We start from the raw sequence: 25,651 nt of genomic DNA on the forward strand, positions 1-25,651 counted from the left end.
CATCTGTTTTCTCTATGCACGTACACATACACCCTGGAGTGTATCTGCATGACTGTTACTCCAAGGAACCCTGTCAGAGAAACAGGTGGATTCTTCACTCCTAAATATTTCAGTCTGTATCTTTCAAGAATAATTAAAACAATGTACCACCGTGCTTTGCAGGGCAGCTTTGTCCCTACTCTCAGTAGAACACTTAACATGCTCATCTGAATATCTTCAGTGAATGACTTAACTTGTGTCAGGAGCTAACCCAGGATAGATACATGGATCACATCTGCACCACAAAAGGGACTCATCTGAACAGTCACTTCAGGACGTCGGCAGCCATACAACAAAGATAAATACCCTCAGCTACCCTGATAACTAGTGGAACCCAGTTTCTTGGCAGTTGAGAACTGATGTTTTGTCCTTCCTTCCAGCTGGCGAGCATCCAAAGATAATCAGGAAGCAGCCTCAGAAAGCCTCACATAAACAAGAAAAAATTTCAATGAGAAGAATCTCACATTTGCATAATCACTTTTCGTTTTAACATATGAGAAGTCAAAACACCAGGCTGTTAAGTTCAGAACCAAACATCTGGCAATTCTAGACAAAAGATGAACAAACCCCAACAGTCCTTGCAGTTTAAGTGAGGGTAGAGGCTATAAAAATTAATTCCATCAGTTTCATAAAAAAAAAAAACACACTTTAACCATTCTAAAGCCTTCCAGCTAAAACAATTTTTTGTAAGATTTATTTTATTTTTATTGGAAAGTCAGATATGCAGAGAAGAGGGGAGACAAAGAGGAAGATATGTCCATTAATTCACTCCCCAAGTGGCTGCAATGGTCAGAACTGCACCAATCCAAAGTCAGGAGCCAGGAGATTCTTGTAGGTCTCCCACATGGGTGCAGGGTTCCAAGGCTTTGGGCCATACTCCACTACTTTCCCAGGCCACAGGCAGGGTGTTGCATGGGAAGCAGAGCTGCCAGGACACAAACTGGCGCCCATATGGGATCCTGGCGCATGCAAGGCGAGGACTTCAGCCACTAAGCTACTGCGCCTGCCCCTAAAACAATATTTTTAATGGTTCTTTTACATTAAAAATTTTTTTTTATTTGGTCACTTTATTTATTTGCAAGGTAGACAGACAAGTCTTGTCTACTGGTTCAATTACCCAGCAAGAACAAGACCAAAATGAAGACAAAGGCTGGGAACTCAATGCAGGTAGGTGGCAGGGACTCGTGTACCTGAGCCATCCTGCTGCCTCCCAGGGTGCACGTTAAAAGAAAACTAGAATTGGGAGCAGAGCTGGGATGGGAAATAGGACTCAGACATGGGATGCAGATGTTCCAATCAGTATCTTATCCAAAACAATAAACCCTTATAATAATATTCTTTTTTTTTTAAAGATTTATTCATTTTATTACAGCCAGATATACACAGAGGAGGAGAGACAGAGAGGAAGATCTTCCATCCGATGATTCACTCCCCAAGTGAGCCGCAACGGCCGGTGCGCGCCAATCCGAAGCCGGGAACCAGGAACCTCTTCCGGGTCTCCCACGCGGGCGCAGGGTCCCAATTCATTGGGCTGTCCTCAACTGCCCTCCCAGGCCACAAGCAGGGAGCTGGATGGGAAGTGGAGCTGCCGGGATTAGAACCGGCGCCCATATGGGAACCCGGGGCTTTCAAGGCGAGGACTTTAGCTGCTAGGCCACGCTGCCGGGCCCTATAATAATATTCTAATCAGATGTTATTAATCAGCTAAATGGATCCCATGACTATGTGATATAAAAAAACAGATTTAGAAATATTAAAACTGACACAAAAAAATTTATAGTATCCACAGAGTTAATGAGTAAATGCATCACCTAATCTTGACTTTTCTCAGTTTTCAGGAGATAAAAGGAGGTAAAACTCAAGGTCAGAAGATGCTGGTGCTGACAGACTGGATCGACAGCTCAATTTTCTGATTTAACTGTGAAAACATTCAGAGCTAGAACTACAGTGAGGTACACCTTAGGTGCAAGATTTAGCGAACTCCAAAAACACAGTAATAAAGATAAATAATACATTAATGTACTATCATAGAAAAATTAATGCCAAAAACCCATAATTATCAGAAGATAGAATCTGACTCTGCACTTGCAATATCGTGGAAGTAAGTGCTGTACTTACTTTAGCCTAGTCTGGGCCTTGGTTGTTTATCCTCAAATCAAATCTATGATGCATTCCTTTGTTGTTTTCTACTACTGAGTCCTACTGACCTTTTGGGCAACATCCTTCCGTGTATTCAAGCGTGTCAGACATCAGGTGGTACCTTCATGACAACACAAGACAAAAGCAACTCTGAGCCAAGGCCAGCTCTTCCAGATATCCCTCTCAAATATATCTGCAAGCCTCAAGGGCAAGTCTCTGTGATATATAGGATGTTGGGGAGATGTGAGAGAGGGAGAAGTGAACAGTTCTCTTATGAGTTACTGCTCACGTAACTAAAATGTAGTTTTTCAAGAGCCTGCCTTTTTGAGAAAACCTTGAACCCTCAACTCTTAGTCTTAGGCATCTGTCCACTCAATTCGTGCACCAAATCTGCCTCACCTCTACTCTTCTGATCACACATTCTGAAGCAGGCTTTGTAAATCAAAGTAGCCAGGCTACATCCTTCACACAGACTGTGGTAAATCCAAGCTGTTCAGGAAATCTCAAACTAAAGTCTTCTCCATTATCCATATACACCAAGCTTGACTTAGGACAACAAAAGCCATCTGCAGGTGCCCCCTGCCGGCAGAACTCATCTCACACACGGGGCCTCAGACAACTCAGGTTAGTCACAGTCACCAACAATATTACCCATGGTCGTGCACCCGACATGCTTCACTTAGTTGTACCTGAGTGTAGGAGAGAGAGAGAGAAAGAGACAGAGAGAGAGGGAAAAGGGAAATATGGAAGAGAGAAATATGAGAGGATACCAACTATCTTGGCCAGAGCTGAGTCAGGCCAGGCTGAAGCCTGGAGCCAGGCACTCAATTCAATTAGTCCCATGTGGGTGACAAGAACCCAAGTACTTGAACTCATCACCTGCTGCCATCCAGGGTATGTATTAGTAGGAATCCAGAATCAGGAGTGGAGCTGGCATTGAAATCCAGACACTGTGCTCGCTTTGGCAGCACATATACTAAAATTGGAATAAAATCCAGGATTGAGGGGTCCTAACTGATCTCCTCACTGCTATGTCAAATGTCCACATCTGCTTTGTTATGTCCCCTTCAAAGCCCCTGAAATCAGGGGGCATCTGCATTTCCCTGCAGATGGCTTGCCTAGGTCTTGGGGTGGGCACCTTATGCCTGCCTCAGTGCCTCTCTCCTCATGTCTATGGAGAACCAGTACCTTTTTTTACCTATCTGGATGAGACACTGGAGCTTAGCTTTGAACCTCAGCCTGGAGAGTCAGCACATTGGTACCTCAGGGCAGATCCTCCTCCCAGTCTTCTTCACTTGAAATACGCAAGTATAACTCCAGACCCTGGTTCTTGACCTCTGCTTCATTTCAGTAACACAGCCCCCTCTGGTTCTCCTTAGTACCCAGTTCTGTCTGTGATTCTAAAGCAGTGCAGATCTGTCCTAGGAGCATAGGGTAAACAGAAGTCCTGACCTGAGGGCCAGCCAAGACAGGAGAGAAGGAAGACACAGAAAAGTCTACAAAGGGAGAGGAAAAAGAAAAACTGCAGCCAATGAAATGCTCAGTCCAAACAGACTAGCTCCTGTGTCACACTAGAAGGCAACAAAGAGATTCAGAGACTGTCCAAGTTCAACACTGCCACTGAAGAAAAGCTTGCCTTTGGCTTTGAAACAACAAGCAGCTGAACACTTATTTCAGTCTGATTTTTACATCCCTGAACTTGTGCTTATGTGGATTACTATAATATCTGCTCAGCAGAATTTGTCAATGATACAAATAAAATATGCCACTTGGATTTTTGTTGACCACTGAATATCTCTCCCAAATACAAGTATTCCAGATACAATTCAGAATGAGAATCTGCTTATATGCGTTGCATTTTGAAATTCTGTTCATTCATCAAAGCATAAATTGTGTTTCAATTCTTATTTATTTTTCAATAAACAATCCCTAATTAAAAATATTTATTTACCTATTTTGAAAGACTTTCAGCAAGAAAGGGAGATAGAGAGATCATCCATTCACTGGTTCGGTCCCCAGATAGCTGCAACAACCCGCACTAGGCCCAGCCAAAGCCAGGAGCCAGAAGCTGCGTGTGGGTCTCCCACATGGGTAGCACGGGCTCAAACTTGGGCCATCTTCCACTGCTTTTCACAGATCATTAGTAGAACGCTGGTTTGGACATGGTGCAGCCAGGACTTAAACCAGCACCCATATGGGATGCCAGCATTGTAGGTGCGATCTTTACCCACTGTACTCCAACACGGGCCACTCTGTTGTAAATTTTTGAAGTGAGGTGATGCAATTAGAAGTAATGATTGTGAAAGTTATTCATTTAAAAAATATAGTAATTATTATGATTAATAAACATCATAGGTAGTAGCTAATACTAACTGCCTATGTGACTTGCTCTACCAAGCCCTGATCACTCTCAGCTAACTCACATATTATAAGCACACTCATTTTTGGTGGCAAGTTCCACGACTTTAAAGTGTATGGGAAAGACAAGCAATACACCAGCTAGAAGCTTTTGTCAGGTAAACTACAGAAAATGAATATTGACTTGAAGGACACCACTGTAACTACTCAACCAATGAATCCACTGCACCCTAAACAGTTGACATTGTGTGAGTCATGTAACTTTAATGCATCCATGAAGAGAGCCACATTCCCAGGGCTGGTCATGGCCAGCAATCTCCTCCAGGAATGTTCGGACAGATGACGAAGCCGGCAGAGCCTGAGGTTGTGATTGTTCTGAAGATACAGCGGAAAATCTGAAACAGGCGTCCTTTAGCCTCAGCTCTCCTTACACTCCAACCCCTATGCTTTTGATGCTTGATTTGCCTGTTCCAAAGCAAAGAAGAGACAGAATGAATCCCGCTGTTTCATAGTTTCCAGGAATTCAGGTAAGGGATATAGAGTGTGGTAGGCACCCTTTAAAATGAACCTCAGTGATCCCTAGTAATCAAACCTTCGCATATAGTCCCCTCTCCTTAATTCTAGGATATCATGAGTGGCTACCTTCTAGTGAAGGGTGTAAGGCAGAAGTCACAGGACATCCCTTTCAACATTTGGTTTAAAAACCAGCAATCTGTGGCTTCCAGCTTGAGCATGCTTACTCTATCTCTTACGGTGATTTTGCTGGGGGGTGGGCGGGGAATCAGCCACTATGTTATATGCTATGATTTGCATAGGAACTAAGGTACTCTGCCCCAGAGCTTGTGAAGAATGAAAGCCTGCCAACAACCAGAGAGGGAGCCTGGAGGAAGTGGATCTCCCAGATCCTGGTATGTCTTGAGAAGAGTATAGTGTGAGTTCATTGTTTGACACTTCATGAGAGTCCCAAAGCCAATGGCACGCAGCTCAGTTGCACCCAGATTCCTGATCTGAAGCAACTAGGAGATACTAAATGTATGTGGTTTTCAGCCACAAAGCTTAGGGGCAATTTGCTAAGTGGCAATAGTAAAAGAAACTACAACATACACTCCTGAGCCTTCCCTCCCGCCAAGGTTGTAATGTAGAGTTTGGGATCCAGCCCTCCCATTCACAAAAAAAAAAAACTATGATTTTTTCTATGGTTTAATTGTAGAGAACAAAGAAATCAGAAATATTACTGTAGGCTGTACAATAGGAAACCAGTTGTATGTGAAAATCAAGGGGGTGAGAATTAGCAACTGTGTAAGATTATCCTGTAGAATGGATGCGCTAAACATCCTCTCTCCAGAACATGTTTTCCATGACCATTGAGACCTTCCTTTTCTTAGAAGAAATGCACTATGCATGAAAATTTTTGTTGCTGAAATTGCAATAAAGCTGTACATTTTAGTTACAATATTTAGTTGGGAGATTTCAAACTCAAAGTATTGGATAATGAAAAGATGTTGTAGATTGGACTGTTACAGAGTCAAAAAGGATTCTAAACTAGAGTAGTGTTTGATTTGTCTCCTGGGGTCACTGGTCCATGTTAACATTTCTTGCCTTGGTCCTAGGTTTTCTGAGCTGATCTTGTAAGGTTAGATGTGAGTGTGGAGGAGCACACAGACACTGAACAAAATTTGCCCGCATTCCTGCAAACGCATGTGCCTGTTATTTTGGGCAGGAAGCCCAGGTTGCTTTAAGTCTTTGTTATTTGAACAGTGTCCCAGATTCTCATTTCAAATGATCCGTTCACCCATTTTTATTAACCTGAATATAGAACTTGCTGATGCTTTTTAAAAAATACATTCTTGGTCATGTCCAGGTACATTTTCTTTAACCTTAAGCAGGTCATTTTGCTATGCTGACCTTCAGAGATTTTGTCATATATGTTAGACAGCAAATTCTCACAAGGCTAGACTTTAGTATTGTAATTTATTATTTTAAAGAGATGATATTTTCAGGTTATTTCTATCCATATTCTATAAAAAGGCTTTTAGCTTTTGTTGTCGTTACTGTAATTCATTTGTTTGCTTGTTTTTAAAAGAAGAGAAGGGCCCAGCATGATGATTCGCTGGCTAATCCTTCCCTTGCATGCACCAGCATCCCACAGGGGTACTGGAAGAAGCTACTGGTTCCTGGCTTAGGATCGTCTCAGGTGGGGGAGTGAACCAGTAGATGAATGATCTTTCTCTGCCTCTCTTTATTTCTGTAAATCTGCCTTTCCAATAAAAATAAATTAATTTTTAAAAATAAAAGCAAATTTAGGGCGATTAAAAAAAAACTTTTTTAAAGATTTATTTACTTTTATTAAAAGGCAGATTTACAGAGATAAAGATCTTCGGCCTGCTGGTTCACTCCCCAAGTGGCTGCAACGGCTGAAGCTAAACCAATCTGAGGCAAGGAGCCCAGTGCTTCTTCTGGGTTTCTATGCAGGTGCAGGGTCCCAAGGCATTGGGCCATCTTCTACTACATTCCCAGGCCATGAGCAGGGAGCTGGATGGGAAATGGAGTAGCTGGCACATGAACCCATATGGGATCCAGGTACTTGCAAAGCAAGGATTTAGCCACTAAGCCATTGTGCCTGGGCCCTAAAAGGGAATATTTTTTAAATCTACAAGATAGTGTCCCAAGGCTTTGGGCCATCCTCAAGTGCTTTCCCAGCCAACAAACAGGGAGCTGGATGGGAAGTGGGGCAGCTGGGACATGAGCCGGCACCCATTCAATAAAAATAAATAATAAATCTTAAAAATAATAAAAATAAAAATAAAATCTGCCAGAAAGAAGAAAATTGTAGCTCTGAGGCACATGTAAAAGAAAGTTCATACTGTCAACCAAGCATAAGCTCTACCACTTTATAACTGGGTAACCTTGTCAAATTATTTAACTTCCCTATGAATATGGAGATAACATTAGCCTCCCTTTTAGAACATGAGTCCAGAAACATCAGTTTCTAAAATAATTATTTGAAAGGTAGAGAGAGACAGAGATACAGATAGACCGGCGGCGGACTGCAGAGGCATCTTCCATTCATTAGTTTACTCCTCAAGTTTCTACAGGGCTGGGACAGGCCAAAACAAAGAATTCCATCCAGCTCTCCCCTGACAGTGGCAGAAGCCCAATTGCTTAAGCTGTCACTGCTGTCTCCCAGAGTCTACATGAACAGCAACCTGGAAGCAGGAGCAGAAGCTGGGTACCAAACCTGGAAACTCTGATGTGTGATGTGAGCATTTTTAGCCAGCATCTTATCCACTAAACTACCTGCCCACAGCAATTGCCTTTTTATCACAGAATTTGAAGTGAGAATTAAATGTTTAAGATGGAGGCTGGTATATAACATAAACTCAATAAATAGTAATAATGCAAATTAAAATATATTGATGAGTCAGCAGTTCAGAGACCACTGGGGATAACCACATCCCATATTGCAGTGCTCAATTCAACTCACAGCTCTGCTTCTGATCCAGGTTTCTGTTGATGCTCATTTTGGGAGGCAGCAAGTGATGGCTCAGGTACTTGTGTTCCTGTCACCCACATGGGAGACCAGGTTTGTCCCTTGCTGCTGGTGTTAGCCTGGCCCAATCCCAGCTAATTATGTGAGCATTTTGGGAATAAACAAAGGATGAAAATACCTCTTCTCTCTCATTATCTCTCTGTCTTTCTGTTTCTGTCTCTTTCTCTTGTCACCTCTCCTTTTTTCTTTCTCTGCATTTCAAGTAAAAAAAAAATCGAACAAAAATTTTACCATATATATGGTGCTAACAGATAGTGTAACATTATAGGACGTCAGGCTCACAACATAAACATCATTATGGAATTCTACTTGGAACTTGTGCAAGATCTAGTGTGACTCAACTAATACTTATGAAGTTGCTCTGAAATATAAGATTCACAGAACAGAAAATTTGAAGAGGCAAGACACTGCTACGAGAATATCAACATCTGCTACTCACTCCCACGCCAAGAACATTTACTGCCATCTGGTCACCGTATGAAAAATTCTGTGAAGATTTTCTCTGTAAGATTTATTTATTTATCTCAAATGCAGTTACAGTGAGAGAGAGAGATTGAGATCCTCTGTTCATTGGTTCACTTAGCAAATGGCGACACTAGCCAGGGCTGGGCCAAGCTGAAGCCAAGAGCTTTTTCCAGGTCTCCCATGAGGGTGACAGAGGCTCAAACACTTTGGCCATCTTCCACAACATTCCAAGGGACATTATCAGGGAAGCTGGATTAGAAGTGGATGAGCTGGGACATGAATGGGCACAAACATGGGATGCTGGTATCAAAGGCAAAGGCTTTACCCACTACATCACAATGCCAGCCCTCCCCCCAATATATACTCTATATTCTCCAGGATCCTCAACATTGGCGTGACCTCCATCTCTTCATCCCCCTATATAACCACTACCACAGCAAATAGGAATAAAACCTCAGTGATGATCAACTACCCCAGCCAATCATCGGCAGTGAAGATCTGGGCAGACGGAGACACTAAGGTTTCCTTTAGCAGCCAGTGGATTCAGGAGAGATTTCATCGTGATTGGAGTGGCGGAATCGCCAGCAATTCAGGACTGTTGAACTATCAAAACCTCTTGATATGCATGGTGTTGTAAATTTCTATTTCTCTTCCTGTTGCTGATTTTGTATTGTGGCTTTTCACTGAAGAGGGATGTGTGGTGACTGTGTAATGGAGACTCTCGTGTCCAGATGTGAGGATGCAGTGCAGTGTGCATCTCTACCTCCAGATCAAAGATGGACTACTAATGAAATGATTAGCTGTATCTTGACAATGGGAGGCTGGACTCTCTGCCACTGTCCATGCCCGCAGTGATGAACATGTGACTGTTTATGAAGAGCTATGCTATAGTAATAATATAGGGGAATTCGGTGGGGAAAGGGGTCTTGGGAAGGAGGCAGGAGAAATAAAATTAAATAATTAATTTTAAAAGTAAATAAAAATGTTTTTAATATAAAAAGAAACACCTCAACAAAAGTTAAACAAAAGTTCTTACCCAGAAGCCTCAAATGCAGCTTAATACAGAAATGCTAACAATGGAGAGGGCTCCCTGCATCCTCACTTAACTATCTTTGCTGGATTTATCTTCAGGATGTGAAAGGTACCAAGTTAGTTTCTAGGAAACTTCCGTACATTCTCTCCCAGGTTTATGTCTATTAGAAAAAGGGCTCTCTCTTCCAGGAGGATATTATAGAATCTTGTTCGGAACATCATGAAACCAAGTCCCCACCCTGGGGCTAATTCCTGTGACTAGGAGGAAAATCACCTTTTGAAAAATGTCTATGGAACTTCCTCTTTTCACTTAGCTCCTTCTCATGCAAAACAGCAGCAAATTCTGTTACTCCAACTCCAAATCTATGCCATCACTCCTTATCCATCCCTCTGCTACACCCATGATGTAACTAACTCACCATTATCTTTACTACACTATTTAAGCAACAGTTAATCAGGCAGCCTCCCTTGCCTTCTTGGCGTCCTAAAATCTGTTCTCCACTTGCAGAGTGAAATTTTAAAAACATTTTCCAGATCATATTATGCTGTTACTTCAAGTCCATCATTGGCTTTGCAATGTTCTTGGAACAAAATAAACTCTTAAGACCAACCAGGTCTCACATGACCTTGCTCCTGCCCATTTCCTGCCACTCTTATTTTTTGTTTTGTTTTGTTTTGTTTTGTTTTAAAGAAGCAGAGAGCCTGAGAGATAGAGACAAAGAGAAGGAGAAGGGGAGAGAGAGTTCTCATTCACTAGTTCACTCCCACAATGCTGCAGGTAGTTTGTAACAAAAAATTATAACAACATAGCTTGATATGGTACAACAGGGCAGACTGTGTCTAGAATGTTGAGTTCACAGACTGCTGGTGCTGGTCACCGAGATCAAATTCTGTAAGCAATGGTCTGTAAGACCAAGGTTGGAACTGATAGATAAGGCTCCGCAGTTGGACAACAGTCCAGAACTGAAGAACAGTGTGCTTGAGACAGTCATGTACTGACTTCTGTACTGCAGCCATGCTGTTGCTTCCTGATCATCAAGAATTGGCTGGTTAACATCAATATGGGATGTAGCTATCAACATTCGTGCCGCATCAGCTCCTATAATTTGACTCCTCAAGCAGTTCAATAGAAGACTGAGGCAGCAAGCCTTCTAGGCTGACCTCCTTCCTCAGAGAAGGGGGCTTCTCTCTGGCAGTCCACTTTCCTAGTCTTTACCTTGTGTCTGCCTCATTTTTTCTTTTCTCAATTGCATGTCACTACCTCTCCAATCCTGTTCATGTCATACTGCTCACAGCAACCAATCTCTATGACAACTGAGACTGAGTCATTCCAAAGTCAGGACCCTGGAATTCAATTTAAGCCACTTACGCTGGTAGCAAGGACCCAACCACTGAGTCATCATCTGATGTCTCCCAGAGCACATTAGCAGGAAGCTGGATTTGGATGTGGGGCACTCAAGTTCAAGCATTCCAGCATCATGGAATGCCGACATCCCAAGCACTGTCTTAACTGCTGCACCAAATGCCAGGCCCAACTTCTTCTAAAGTGAAGCACCACTTCTTCTTGGAAGTAATCTTGGGTGACAAGAGTTCCTGTCTGTTCTGTGGATTAACTAGACAAGTTACCACCACCGAGATACTCTGGTTCCCAGACTTTGTGAGCCACTTCCAGAGAATGAAATAGCCTGATGAACGGAGCATCATCCATTTGCCAAAATTTCCCCTCCTGGACCAACTTCATTAAATATCAACTGGACAAATGATAAGGCTTCTTTCAGACTCCATATGCCTCTGGGATGGCATCTAATGTTAGATACTGGCAGTTGATATGTACTGATAACATGAACAGGGTAGTTGGATGAAGATGTGCCTCAACATTTTGAGTTATTGGATTCATCTTAGGTGCAGGTTCCATTTGATTTTCAGTATTTGGATTATTCCAGACACATCAAAACTATGAAGAAGGGAGGCAGCTTAAAAAATAATCAAAGAACATGTCGCACCTAATTAGCATGTAAAGTTTGCTTCCTGACTACAAGGTCCAGTTTCAACTTCATACCATTGAAACTGGCCTGTGGCTCTATGTTCTGCACACCCACACCACTGTAAAGTGAAACAGATCCTTGGACACACCACCACAATCTGTGATTACTTTCATCTCATTGACTGAATCATATCTAGCAATAAAAGCTCCTGACTTCAGTTTCATCCATTCTAATCTCAGTTCCAATCACAAAATAGGATTTGGTATGGCTTTGCCTTCTGGTCAAACATAGCCTTGGTTGGTAGTAGTTGGGGAAGGTCTAGGTACTGAGGAGTTTGGTGTCACCATTTTGAGCAAACATGATGGCAGCAACCAAGGAGCTTGAAAAGATGCAGAGACTGCATGTCAGAAAGCACTCCCAGGATGGCTGTCACCTCTGCTTACGCTCACAGGCTTGCTTTGAACAAGCAAAGGAACAAAAGTCAAATGTATAATACAGACAATCAAAGGCAGGCAGTAATGCTGAGGAGTGCTAAGAAGCAGGTGGCATGGGCTAAGGAGCAGCAGACAAACTGAGGCGGGACAAGCCTGGCACTCAGGGATGGCTTCTGTGCTGCAGGCTAGAATTTGTCATGGCTGCCATAGTCAAGAGCACAGCAAAATGGCAATGTTTTGATTATATACATGATCACTGGTCTTCAAATACTTTGTCAAAGAAAATTATTATCTAAAGAAAACAATGTAGGTATAGTATAGTATAGTATAGTATAGTATAGTATAGTATAGTATAGTATAGGTATATTATATTATAGTATTGCACATGCAATACTAAAATGTGTGGCAAAATAACACAAAGGCCAGGAGAAAGTAAATAAAAATTTATTGTTGTGGAGCCAGCACGATGACTCAGTCAGCCAATTCCCCACCTTTAAGCGCCAGCATCCCAGATGAGCTCTAGTTTATGCCCCAGCTGCTCCACTTCCCACCCAGCTCCCTTCTTGTGGCCTGAGAAAGCAGTGGAGCATGGCCCAAGTCCTTGGGACACTGCTTCCATATGGGAAACCCAAAAGAAGCTCCTGACTCCTGGCTTTGAATAGGCTCAGTTCTAGCCTTTGAGACCATTTGGGGAGTGAACCAGCAGATGGAAGATCTTTCTACATGCCTCTCCTTTCCTCTGTAGAAGTCTGCCTTTCCAACAAAAAAAATAAACAAATCTTTTAAAAAGATTGCTTTTGTTAAGTTCTTATTCTATGTGTGAAATGCTGTTCCTTGGAGGTGGACTATGGTAAGTGAAAAGTTATGAGATTATATCTATTACATCTCTGTATCTATGTATAAAACAATAGCAGGTTCGGGCCTTGGGATTCAGGGGCAACTGCCGCTCCTCACAGTGTGGCGGCTGTGGGGGGTGCCCCTGCCGGGTCGGACCCAATGCTGGGGGCTCACGCCAAAGACACTGCCGCAAGGCAGTGAACGAGTCCTCGGCCTCACCCAGGGTGGCCCGTGCACCATGTGGTGCCAGGCTTTGCCTGCTGGCCGCCCGGCTGGGAAGCTCTGGGGTAATGGATGTCCGAATTGCTGCTTAGATAGCTCTAGGGTGACCCCACTGTTTCTAGGTTGAGTCAATCCTAAAGATTCCCAATGCCAGTAACTCTTCTTTTGGAGAACTTCTAATCACTCAATAATGCTGAGCTTTGAACACCTATAATGCAAAAGATAAGCCCCGGATTGTCTAGCAGGATATTTTTTTGCCTGACATGATGTTGGTTCAGGAGACTGGTCACATTAGGTAGGTCCATAATTTTAACTAGCACTCTAGAACCTTATCCTGGGGTGGACTCTGTGCAGGATGTGTGGGCCACACCCTGTAGAAAGTTTGGCCCCACTGGTAAACCTAAATTTTAGGTGGTTATGGACTAAGCTAGGTGTGACCAAGGAGCCAGCCATCAGTCACAGGTAAATGGACCCACAACAGTCTGGACTGGCCAAGGCAGCAGCACCCAAATGTGCATCCTGAATAGGCTGTGGGGTGGGCCGGGCTGCAACATTCACCAGCTCATACAAGGCCAAATGGGAGGCCAGAGTGCACCGGGCACTGGCCTAAAAACCAATGGCATGTATGTAAACTGGGTTTGGGAGTGGATCAAGTGGAGGTACTTGGGAAGCTCCCCTGGCGAGTCATAGCTCTCGCTGGTGAACATGCCGTCCAAATCTGGGGGTCAGACTAGCAGGGCATAGTAGCTCCAAAATGTGTAACTTGGTAATGGACCGTAATGTACTGGGCAGGACTGAACAAACCTTTGTTTACAAGCAAAACTAGAAACCAGCATGGAACACAGGTCATACCGAGCTAGGCTCTTGCACCTACTGGTCCTCAGAGCAACCACGCAGGTGCATGATTTACAACTAGGAACAAGCCCAATCGGGGAGGTAACGGGACACCCTAACTAGGTTGAGGTTCCCACCAAGGGGCGTATGTGCTAGAATTGGAGCTGCGTTCTATCTAGGAAACAGTTGCAGTCACCCGAGGCACTAGTGTGGGCTGGGATTGGATGCACCAGGCCAGTTCAGACCCCAACACCATCTGGTGTCATGGAGAACTAGAGGGTAGATGTGGGACTGACTAGGCTGGGTCTCAACCCCCTACTGAGCCATGCGTGAGCTGTATGTGGGTATGGACAAGCCATGGCCGGGCTGAAACATCCAACAACAAGAACCAGAATGGGGTGAAAGCCAGCCAGGAAAAGCCACTGTTCCTGCTAGGACAGGAGGTGAACTGAGTTGGGTTGGCTCAAGGACCCCCTGGCATGCGCAAAACCTGCCATTGGGAGGGGTTCTGATGGAGGAGCCTGGGCAACTCCTCTGGCAGGACACAGTCCCTGCAGGTAAGCACAAGAAGCATGATAGGAAACAGCCCAGAATAGGCCATGGAAAGTTTCCCACTGGCACACATTCAGCATGGGTCAGGAGCACACCAGGCTGAATCAGTTCATGTCATCCACTGGCAAATCCGATCACCAGAACAGAGTGTGGGTTGAGCCGGGTTTGGTTGCGACAAAACCAGTACACATTATGGAATGCCAGGGCGTGGTTGCCTGTACTGGATATGAATGCAGCACCCAACCTGCACACGTGAGATCCAGGAAGGAAGGGGGGCAGAACTGGTGGGGGGATTAAGGGGCTGGTCCCCTCGCCGGACAGCTACTCCCACTGGAGAGCGTGGGCTGGGATGGAGACAGACTAGACTATGCAAGGCTGCAACACCTGTGCGCTGCATGTGGACTCGATCAGGGAAAAGCCAGGCTGGGCTGATTATTCCTGCTGGTGCAAGCATAAATTAGAGTGGGTGAGGGATGTTTGGGCATAGCCGCAGAAGCTGGCGCTGGGGACTAATTCTGTCAAGTCAAATCACAGAACCACCTAAAGAGTGCATAAACTGGGACTGAGAGAGACCTGGAAGGGAAAAAGTGGGTTCCCCCTTCTTGGGTCACTACTCCTGTGGGAGGGCATGAAAACTAATACGGGGGCTGGGATGGCTAGATAGAGAGGCACTCAACAACACCCGTGAGGGCTGGATGGTTGAGTTGGTTAGATAGAACTAAGCTTTAATACCCATTGACAAGTGCCAGAGCCAAATAGGATGTGGGACAGACTGGTCTTCTGCTACACATACTGGCAAACCAGGGGCGGGCCGGGTGAGGGTTATCGTGGGTCGCCCCAACTAGGCTGCAGCTCCCACTGGTTAGTGTGAGGGCCGAGTACGTGCTGGGCAGAACCAGACTGGACTGCAACACCCATTGGTTCCAGTGCAACTCGGGACTGAAAACAGAACCAACACAGCAATTGCAACCACCAGCTGATCGGGGTGATGGACTGTGCCAGGCCCTGTGCTTGCTAGAACATGCAAGAAACTAGTCTGGGAATACCTCAAAATTTCTTTGGAGATCTCCCCAATCGAACTGCTGGACTCAGAACTCTAATCAAGAAAAGACAGAAGACAGAGCAGATCAATCATTCATCTCAGCTATATGTTGGCAGCGAAAAATTGGGCAAACGGAGACTTTATGATGGACCATATCAATCAGTGGACCTCATCGAGCGAAACTGGCAGCGATTCATAACTGGAGAACTATTAACACCACTCGAGCACATATCTCAGAGCATGCCCCACATCCGGGACTCGGGGTGGGCGGGAAACCGGGTGGGGCTTCTCCCTCAATATCCCCCTTTATCTCAGATACAAGATGGAAACAATATGGACATAATAGTATTACCCACTTCCCTAAAAAAAAAAAAAAGATTTATTTATTTAAAAAAAAAAAACAAAAAAAAACATTTTCAAATAAAATAATTGGATCGTAAAAAAAATAAATAAAATAAAATAATGAGGCAGATAAAAAAAAAAAAACAATAGCAAAAGCAACCACCTTCCATCCCCATACAGAAAGAATTCAAATAATTTATTAAAGGGAGGCAAAGTGATATCACTAAGCATTCAATTAACCCAAAAGAACACAGAAAAAGGGAAAAGGCACAAATGACAGAAAAAGACTATAATAAATGTCTTGTATCACTAGTAATCTTTCTTTCTACTTAAACACACCACTAATCAAAGTGAATATAAAAGATGTAAAGATTACAATCAAAACTCAGAGATTTTTAGATTGGATAAAAAGCAAAACCCAACACTTTTTGCCCATAAGTAAGCCAGTTTAAATATAAAAATGCAAATAGGATAAAAGTTGGAGTTGGAAAAAAATCATATGTATAGAAGAGTGTTTGCACAGGAGGCCCGACTGCCAGCCTTTGAAAGGTCAACATGCAAGGGTGGCCTTGACTGACATTCAGCAACTTGAATTTGGGAGGACTTCTACCCCCCTAACTAGATGACCTGATCTGTCTCAAACATGTTTTCTTTGTGGATAACAGCTCACACATCTTATCACAATTTGTTGCCAGAAGAATTCAGTGCATTGTGTGTGACTGGGAGAAGATGCTTGGCAGTGTGTACCTTGTTCCTTTCCTAGTTGGCTCTGTATGCCTCTCCTATGGGATGGCCTGTGTGGCCTCCTTCCACTGGGCTGCCTTGCAGCTTTGAGCGTGACCACACACTGAGCTTGCCTGTGCTCCTGAGGAATCACTCAACCTGAAGGCCATCTTAGGGACCTTTGCTACCAACCAAAAGAAGGCTGGAGTGGCTTTATTGCTACCAAACCAGACAGACAGGATGATTATTAGTGATAAAGAGACTAGCATTGTAATAATCAAAGGTAAATGTATCTATGGAGATAACAATCCTAATATTCATGTTTCTAATAATAATGTTTCAAAATACATGGAACAAAGAGAAATAACAAATCCAAAATTCATATTAGTAGATTTCATTGTCGTTCTCTCAGCAATTGCCAGAATGACTAGATGTAAGATCAGTAAGGATAGAAAAACCTGAACAACACAATGACCCAAATTGGTGTAATTTATCTTTACACAATACACCCCTCTACACCAGCAGAATATACATTCTTTCCAAACACACAAGGAACTTCTACCAAGATAGATCTTAATCTGGGCCATAAAAGAAGTTTCAGAATGTTTAAAATTATTCTAATCCCACAAAATGTTCACTAACTACAGTGATATGAATTAAAAAGCACAACACAAAGCAGTCTGAAAAAACCATCAAGTATTTGGAAACTACACACATTAGCACACACAAGCAAATAAAGCAGTGCTTGGAATGAAATTTGTGGAACTAAAACACCTACATCCAAAAGAAAAATGTGTCTTCTTAAATGAATAAGCTTCCACCTTAAGAAACTAAAAAAGAGGCAGATTTGGAAAACTACATGCATGTGTTTTCTTACTTATTTTCCAAATCTGAGTGAGACACTGGAGAACACGTTCCTTAAGATGCTTCCATCTGAGCCCAGCATGATGGCTCAATGGCTAAATCCTCTCCTTGCACATTCCACAATCCATATGGACACTCATTTGTGTCCTAGCAGCTCCACTTCCCATCCAGCTCCCTGCCTGTGGCCTGGGAAATCATTAGAGGATGGCCTAGTCTTGGGAACCCACACCTGTGTGGGAGACATGGAAGAAGCTCCTGGCTCCTGGCTTCAGATGAGCTCAGCTCCAGTCATTATAGTCATTTAGGATGTGAACTAACAGATGGAAGATCTTTCTCTCTGTATCCCCTTCTCACTGTAAATCTGCTTTTCCAATAAATAAAAACATCAATCTTTATATATATATTATTTATTATATGATATATAATATATAATATATGTTATATGTTATGTGTTATGTGTTATATGTTATATGTTGATATGTTATATGTTATATATATATAAGATACATATTTTCCCCTCTTCTGTTAAACTTCTTCTAAATTTCTGAAACATTCCACTCTAGGATAAATTTTTTATGTCCCTAGCTATAACTGACCCTATAACTGTCCCTGGATATAACTGAGCATCTCCAATAACCTGCTATTCACGTGCAATGATATTCCAGTGTTAACACTTGATATGTGTGTCATTACTTTAGCTTCCTGCAAACACAAGTGGACCTCAAAGAGGGCAGAATTGAAGCCAAGGCTTCTTCCCTCTTATGAGGTGCACCAGGCTCTTCCAGCAGGAGCCAAGTAAGTCTTCACCTTATTTTATTCGCAGGTATTATTTCAAATTCCAGGAAACCAGGTTGCAAAAGCCAAGTCACCCCCGTCCTTCCCACACCACTTTCTCCCCAGCTTGGTTGCAGCACATGAAGAACCCACAGTTGTACTAACAGACTAGAAGGACTCCTATCTCAGAGTATCCTCGGACAAGTAATTTTTGAGGATCTTTGGACTTTGCCTAACTTCTGAGCCACAACTTAGTTGTCCTTTTTAGATAAAAATTATATCTAAGGTTTCACAGCTCTTCTGCTAACATTCTTAAGAATCGGGCCTGGCGTGGTAGCCTAGCAGCTAAAGTCTTCTCCTTGCACATGGCGGGATCCCATATGGCCATCAAGCTGCCCTGCTTCCCATCTAGCTCCCTGCTTGTGGCCTGGGAAAGCAGTCGAGGACAGCCCAAAGCCTTCGGACCCTGCACCCACATGGGTGACCTGGAAGAGGCTCCTGGCTTCAGATTGGCACAGCTCCAGTTGTTGCAGCTGCTTGAGGAGTGAATCAGCAGATAGAAGATCTTCCTCTCTGTCTTTCCTCCACTCTGTATATCTGACTTTCCAAAAATAAATCTTTTTTAAAAAATCATTAGCATAATCTATTCCAGTTCTTAGCAGTATCTTCAAAGATAGAATCTGCTGGCTAGGTCTGCACCTCCAGTCTTACGGCTTCCCACATCTTGGAGAACTTGTAAATACCACAGGCTATGCCAAAATGTGAACAGATTGTATGACGGCCATTTTTTGAAATTCTAAGTCAGAGATGCAAACTTTTTCACTATGCAGAACAGTCAACCGATAAAATATGGTAACATGAACTATATACCAAGTATGAAAATGCTCATAAAATGCTAAGATTTTTCTGGTTTATCATTTGAATGGATATCCATTGTTATTTAGCAAATGTCTGAAATTGCTGCTAGTAGCCAAACTTGAATATGTGTAATCCTGTAAGGACCAGTGCTTCCTTGATAAGGTTCTCATTTCAGTCCCTTCTGAATGATGTTCAAAAAGGCGCTGAGGGCCCGGCGGCGTGGCCTAGCTGCTGAAGTCCTTGCCTTGAACGCCCCGGGATCCCATATGGGCACCGGTTCTAATCCCGGCAGCTCCACTTCCCATCCAGCTCCCTGCTTGTGGCCTGGGAAAGCAGTCGAGGATGGCCCAATGCATTGGGACCCTGCACCCGCATGGGAGACACAGAAGAGGTTCCTGTTTCCCGGCATCGGATCTGCGCGCACTGGCCCGTTGTGGCTCACTTGGGGAGTGAATCATCAGACGGAAGATCTTCCTCTCTGTCTCTCCTTCTCTCTGTATATCTGACTTTGTAATAAAAAAAAAAAAAAAAAAAGGCGCTGAGCTCCATCATTAGATCTGCTATTTAAGAAACAGATTATTGTATCCTTCAGCAATCTTCCAAAAACACACACTTCTCCATTTAAAATATGCTCATCCAAACCTGTAAAAAGAAAGGTCCCTGAAAACTCACACAGCATTTTTTTGTTGAAAATAAAATTCTCTCCCTGTAGACACTGCTTCAAAAACTGCTGTTTGAATGTGTTCTTGCAACTTGCTCACCCAAATGTTTATGACCCGACATAGACTTGCTGGAGGAAAATGCAAATCATTTCTCCTTTTAACACATAACAGTGTGCCAATTTTAGAGGCTTCAAGGTCCGATGTATAAAAGCACTGACACAGTTCTCACAAGTTAGAAAAGCTTAATCACTTATTTACAATATACCTTGCCTCTGAGCTGAAGGGCCTACTCATGCTGCATTTAGTGAGCAATGAGACCAGTCATGGTCAATACCCTCTTTATGAAACAGTCTTAACCTGCCTGGCTGCAAACTAACACTGAACTGTTTCAAGAGTCAAGTCTTTTCTTCATGCAATCAAAGTGTCAAAAATGCTTAGTGCAAAGCAAATTTTGTCTTGAAATCTGTATCTGCTCCCCAGTTATAGCAAGCTTTCTGGAATGCCATGCAGGTAAGATTAGCTCTGTTTAGTGATACTGGCATAAGAATCTTTAGAAATAATTCCAAATGATCTCGATTAAATTTCTAAGTCAGAAGACATGGAAAGGCACAATCTTTGGGAAAATATAATTTTGGTAGAGCCATTTTGAGAGCCAGCATTATGCAAAAATCCCAGGAATCCCAGTTTTTGCTTATCTTAAATATTTGATTATTGCTAGTTGTCAGATAATGTAACAAAAAACCATTTCATCTTCCATTTATATGTTATTTATTTTACTAAAAGTTTCAGGCAACAGAGGTCCTTAAGTCCCTTTCCATGAAAGTTCCTACTGTTAAAAATGTCAAATAGCTTGTTAATGAAGTGTAAAAGCTGAATAGTACCAATGCAGTTTCAATAAGTAAGCAGGCCTATGACAATAACCGTTCTAACACACGGTAAGCACTCCCACTGAAGAGCTGGGCAGCCCAGATAGTTTCTAGTTTAGTATGCGCTTCTTGAAATTTGCAAATTTACTTGGGAGTCCCTCTGTATCTGCTAACTCCTGTTCCTCTAGTGCAACTAATTCTATACAAGGGGCTGCCTGTGCTGTGCCATTCACAAACAGAATGGTTTGAAAATTCTGTAAACACATTTCTTATTAACCCCAGCAAGTGGCAAAAATTGAAGATGTCTGCAATCTGTTGGCTAGAAGATGAGGGATACTGGCATGCAGGCTTCATGCTGTCTCCATCAATACAAACCCCAGAGCTTCTGCCATTTTCACACTGTGAGCTTTGGCATCATACATAACAGCCAAAACTGTGATCCCAGCACCATCCAAACTGCCAGCAGTAACATCAAGCAGTGTGATGTGGGGAATTAGGTCACTGCCTGACACTTTTGCATTTCATTTGGGAAGTGGTTGAATTCCCAACTGCTCCATTTCTGATCCAGTTCCTTGCTATTATGCCTGGGAAAGCCACAGAAGGTGGTCAACTCCCAGGTCCACTGCACCCACGTGGAAGACCTGGATGAAGCTCCCAGATTTTGGCTTCAGCCTGAATCCTGGCCATTGCAGCAATCTAGGGAGTTAACCAGCTGATGGAAGATCTTTCTCTGTAACTCTGCCTTCCAAATAAATAAATAAATCTAATTTTTTTTTTAAAAAGACCACCTTGCACTTAGAAAATCAGAAGTACTCCCACGTGGAATGATAAAAATGTGCACAGGTAAGCCTTTGGCCTAGTGGTTAAGATGCCCACAGCCCCCCATGTCGGAGTACCTAAGTTCAATATCCAGCTCCAGCCCCTGGCTCCAGCTTCCTGCTAGCACAAACCATGGCGGGCAGTGGTGGTGCTGCTGCAAATATTTGGGTTCCTGTCACCAATATGAGAAACCTGGACTAAGTTCTTAGCGCCTGGCTTCAGCCTGGCCTAGCGTTAGCTATTATAAGCCTTCAGGAAGTGACCAGAAGATTACAGCACGTACTCTTTCTACTTCTCAAATAAAGAAATGATGTTATAAAATTTATTTTACTTATTTGAAAGGCAGAGTTATGGGGAGAGTGGATGGAGAAAGAGAATTTCCATCTGCTGGTTTACCATTCACAAATGACCACATAGGCCAGGTTTGTGCAATACGGAAACCAGGATCCAGGAGCTTCCTTTATCCAGGTCTCCTATGAGAGTTAGCCAGGACTGAAACAGACATTCTGGCACAAATCCAGCCCCAAGAAACAATTTTTACATAAGCAAAATATTTCAAAAGACATCTCACCACAATTATTATATGCATAATAATTAAGTACATGGAAAGATGCTGAACATTAGTCATTAGAGAAATGTAAATCAAGAGCATATCAAGATACTACTTCACTTCTACCTGACTAGCATAGGCACAAATCTGAATAAAGATGTAGAGAAAGTGGAATTTTCAGTCATGACTAGTAAAAATGTAAAAGGTATAACCCTTCGCAAAACTTTCTGGCAGTTTCCTAAAAAGTAAAACAAATTCCTACTTTTCTACTCCTAGACATTTACCCAAGAGTCAAAAGCCTGCACACACCCAAAGGCTTGTTCACAAAAGTATGTAGCTAGCCTGACGTGATAGGTGATGTCTGGCGTTAGGAATTCTCTGAGTCTTCTCTACAACCCTTCTCTCCTGACGCCCATCTGCAGATTACAGACCAGGCAATCGAAGGCACAAGCTACACAGTGATACAGACTGGCATCAGTTGACAACTTAATCCCTAATTTAACAAAATTAGAAACAGTACTATATTTTTTTTAGAAAAATTTCATTGATTTATTTGAAAGTCAGCGTTACCAAGAGAAAGGGAGAGACAGAGATCTTCTATTTGCTGATTCACTTGCTCAAAGAGCCGCAGGGACAGGGTCAGAGCCACGAGCTGCTTGCACAACTCCTACACTGAAACACCTGGGCCATCTTCTGCTTCTTCTTCCAGGCTGTTATCAGGGTGCTGGATTGGAAATGGAACAACCGGACACAAACCAGGGCCAATATGGGATGCTGCCCTGACAGGCAGCAGCTTTACCGGCTACGTTACAAAGCCGGTGCCTGTACACAGTATGTGAAAGAAGTCTGCTTTGAGTACAGTCCTCACAAAAGTTTCTGCCATACTATGAGGATCATTGTTATAAGGCTTTTCCTCAGGGCCACAATCAGTCTGTGTCCTTTTAGGACCATAGAGAAGCTGTGTTAGCTACATGGTCTGTGATGGCCAGCACATTGCAGCTGTAAGAAGGTCTTTCGACCCCACTTCCCTACTCCCACTATGAATTTTACCTGTGAAAATAAGCTTGCCATTTGTTATCTAAATTTCAATATTAGGACAAATTAATTTAAAGAATACACATGCTGGGCCCAGCACGATAGCATAGTGGTTAAAGTCGTCACCTTGCACGCCCAGGATCCCATATGGACGCAGGTTCTAGTCCTGGCAGCCCTGCTTCCCATCCAGCTCTCTGCTTGTGGCCTGGGAATGCAGTAGAGGACGGCCCAAAGCTTTGGGATCCTGCACCCGCGTGGGAGACCTGGAAGAAGCTCCTGGCTCCTGGCTTCGTTGGGGGAGCGCATTATTGGACAGAAGATCTTCCTGTGTCTCTTCTCGTCTCTGTATATCTGACTTCGCAATAAAATTTTTTAAAGAAAAGCAAATACGGAATACTTTTCGCCTATTCGTCCTTAAATTTATTGTGGATTCGTTTATAGCATGTCATTCCTTGAAGCGCTGTCAATAAAATGCCTTTGACCCCATTTTTGCATATAAACAATAGTGTGATGAATAAATGTAAGTCGTTGAATAGACTATGACGCCTAGTTCACAACCACAACAGAGTCTCAACAACCCAATGAATTCTTTAACTTCTATAATCCGTACTCTCTCAGTACAAATCCCAGTATCATGCCCAGGAAACTGAAGCCTGGAGACACAAGGTAACTCAGGATCTAAGACCTCTTAGAGACTGAAATCACCTTTGCCGTGAGGCTTCCTATACCAAAAAGGGTTAAAGATAAGCATAGGTCTGGCTCTCTTCTCAAAGATCTTCCATTTTGCTGCTGCGGCGCGATAACTAACCAACCGGGCCTGATCTGCTGGTCCCCACCATGGCGGGGCGATTGGAATTTGATGGCGTTTTCTTCATCCAGCCAACCCAAAAGGCTCCAGCCCAGCAGAGGAGTCAGCCCAGGGCTATCCCCAATCCCACCCTTTCCTACAAACGCCCGTCGGGCGACCCCACGGCTGACCGTGAAGGCGGTGCGCGCTCCTCCCCGGAACACGTTCCGGATCCCAGGACTGTCCCTAAATGTCTTCATTCTCGCCTGACCGGGCGTCCTATGTTCTTCTCTCTTTGGGTTCTAGCCGACAGACAGCATCCAGCCTCTCCTCTGGCCACACCACGCACAGACCTTGGCCCGGCCATCAGGTTTTACCACCCCTTAGTTTCTGGGCAACTCGCCGCTCACCTGCTCCTCCCACCCGGCCACCGACCCCAGCACCTCCTAGGCCCTCAGACCTGCTTCGGGCAGCTGTCGCTCTGCGCCGACCCCTTCAGACCCCGGGCCGGGGCTCTCGTCGCACCGCGCGGTCCGCAGCCTCTCAGGCTCCAGGGGCAGGGCCGGACGGTGCACTCACCTCAGGCAGGGCGCGGCCGCTGCGGCCGCCTCCTTTTCCTCGTTCTCCTCCTCCTCAGCCTCCGCCGCCCAGCTCCCGGCGGCCTCCAGGCGCCGTCTTTCCCCGCCAGGGGTCTGCCGCGGGAACTGGGGCGCGCGCGCTCCGTTCCCGGACCTGTAAGGCGCGCGGTTAGCCCGGCGGGACGCGCGGCAGCAGCATCCGCCACCGCAGTGACATCGGCGTGGGCAGCAGCACTCGCTGCTGGTCCTCTTCATGGATGCTGGAGGCCTCGATACCGACCCTATTGGAGTTCCAGTAATGTGGCGGGACGTCCGCAGCGCGCCCTGCGGCTGTGGATTGGCACCCACTGGGGCTGGCACAGCCGTGGGCAAGGACCGCACACGCCCCGGCCCCCTCCGCAGCCGCGGCCGCCAGCTCCCCGCAATTCTGGCGTGAGTCCCTCCGTCTCCCGCGCCACCGCTGCCCTTCAGCCTCGGTTGCCTCCCATTCTCTCTGCAGCTAGAACCTCAACCGAGAGAGCTGCTCATTCCCAGATCCCACTTTGTATTGGATTTTCTTCTTCTCTTTTTCTGCCTCAGTGGCACCTTCCTCAACTTCTGGCCGTCAATAATCTTCTTTTTCCACACTCCCGCCCTGGGCATCTTCCCACGTTTGACCTCACCTCCCGAATCTGCTGATTCTTTAGCCTGGCGCCTCAGAATTCCAACCCCACGTTGTAGGTTATCATATCTGCTTTCTCTCCCCCCTTTCTCTCTCCTTCCTTTCAGATTTTCTGTTAGTTAGCTTGTCACCTACACTGTTTTCCTTTCAGCTGGGACTTTGACGTTGTCATTTTTCATGAAGAACTCAAAGTATGAATAAGTAGTCGCCACCCTCCAGTTTAAATAAAAAAGGTTCGGAGGTCAAATAACTCCTCCTCCAAGCGCTCCTTCTAAAACCTGTTTCTTGTGTTCCATGAGTGTCCTTGGATGCTCCCACTGTCCTGTGCTACAGGACAAATAGCGTCAGGTCTGTGAGGCCCTGGCAAGGTTTACCCTGGGAGTCAGTGCTGTAAACCTCAAGGCTCCTAGGCGGAGACTCACTCAATGGGAACTAAGCCGAGGTTCCAGCTTGTTCTACCTCTCCAATCCGCTGCTCTGCCCAGCACTGCTATGCACCCAGCTCAGAGATGTATTTCTTTCTTTGTTTCTTTCTTTTTTAATTGCAAAGTCAGATATATATAGAGAGGAGGAGAGACAGAGAGGAAGATCTTTCATCCGATGTTTCACTCCCCAAGTGACCGCAATGGCCAGTGTTGCGCCGA

At 44.2% G+C, this 25,651-nt stretch overlaps 1 protein-coding gene across 1 annotated transcript in view; it reads right to left on the reverse strand.

The window, feature by feature from the left end:
* PDE4DIP (phosphodiesterase 4D interacting protein) overlaps positions 1–24,602 on the reverse strand; it is a 241,637-nt gene extending 217,035 nt beyond the window's left edge. Inside the window, exon 1 of the mRNA XM_058660126.1 lies at positions 24,349–24,602. Coding sequence (XP_058516109.1) covers positions 24,349–24,602 — 254 coding nt within the window. The remainder of the gene's footprint in view (positions 1–24,348) is intronic.
* Between the last annotated feature and the right edge of the window lie 1,049 nt (positions 24,603–25,651).

This window comes from Ochotona princeps, chromosome 2, assembly GCF_030435755.1.
Source record: "Ochotona princeps isolate mOchPri1 chromosome 2, mOchPri1.hap1, whole genome shotgun sequence".
Lineage (NCBI taxonomy): Eukaryota > Metazoa > Chordata > Mammalia > Lagomorpha > Ochotonidae > Ochotona > Ochotona princeps.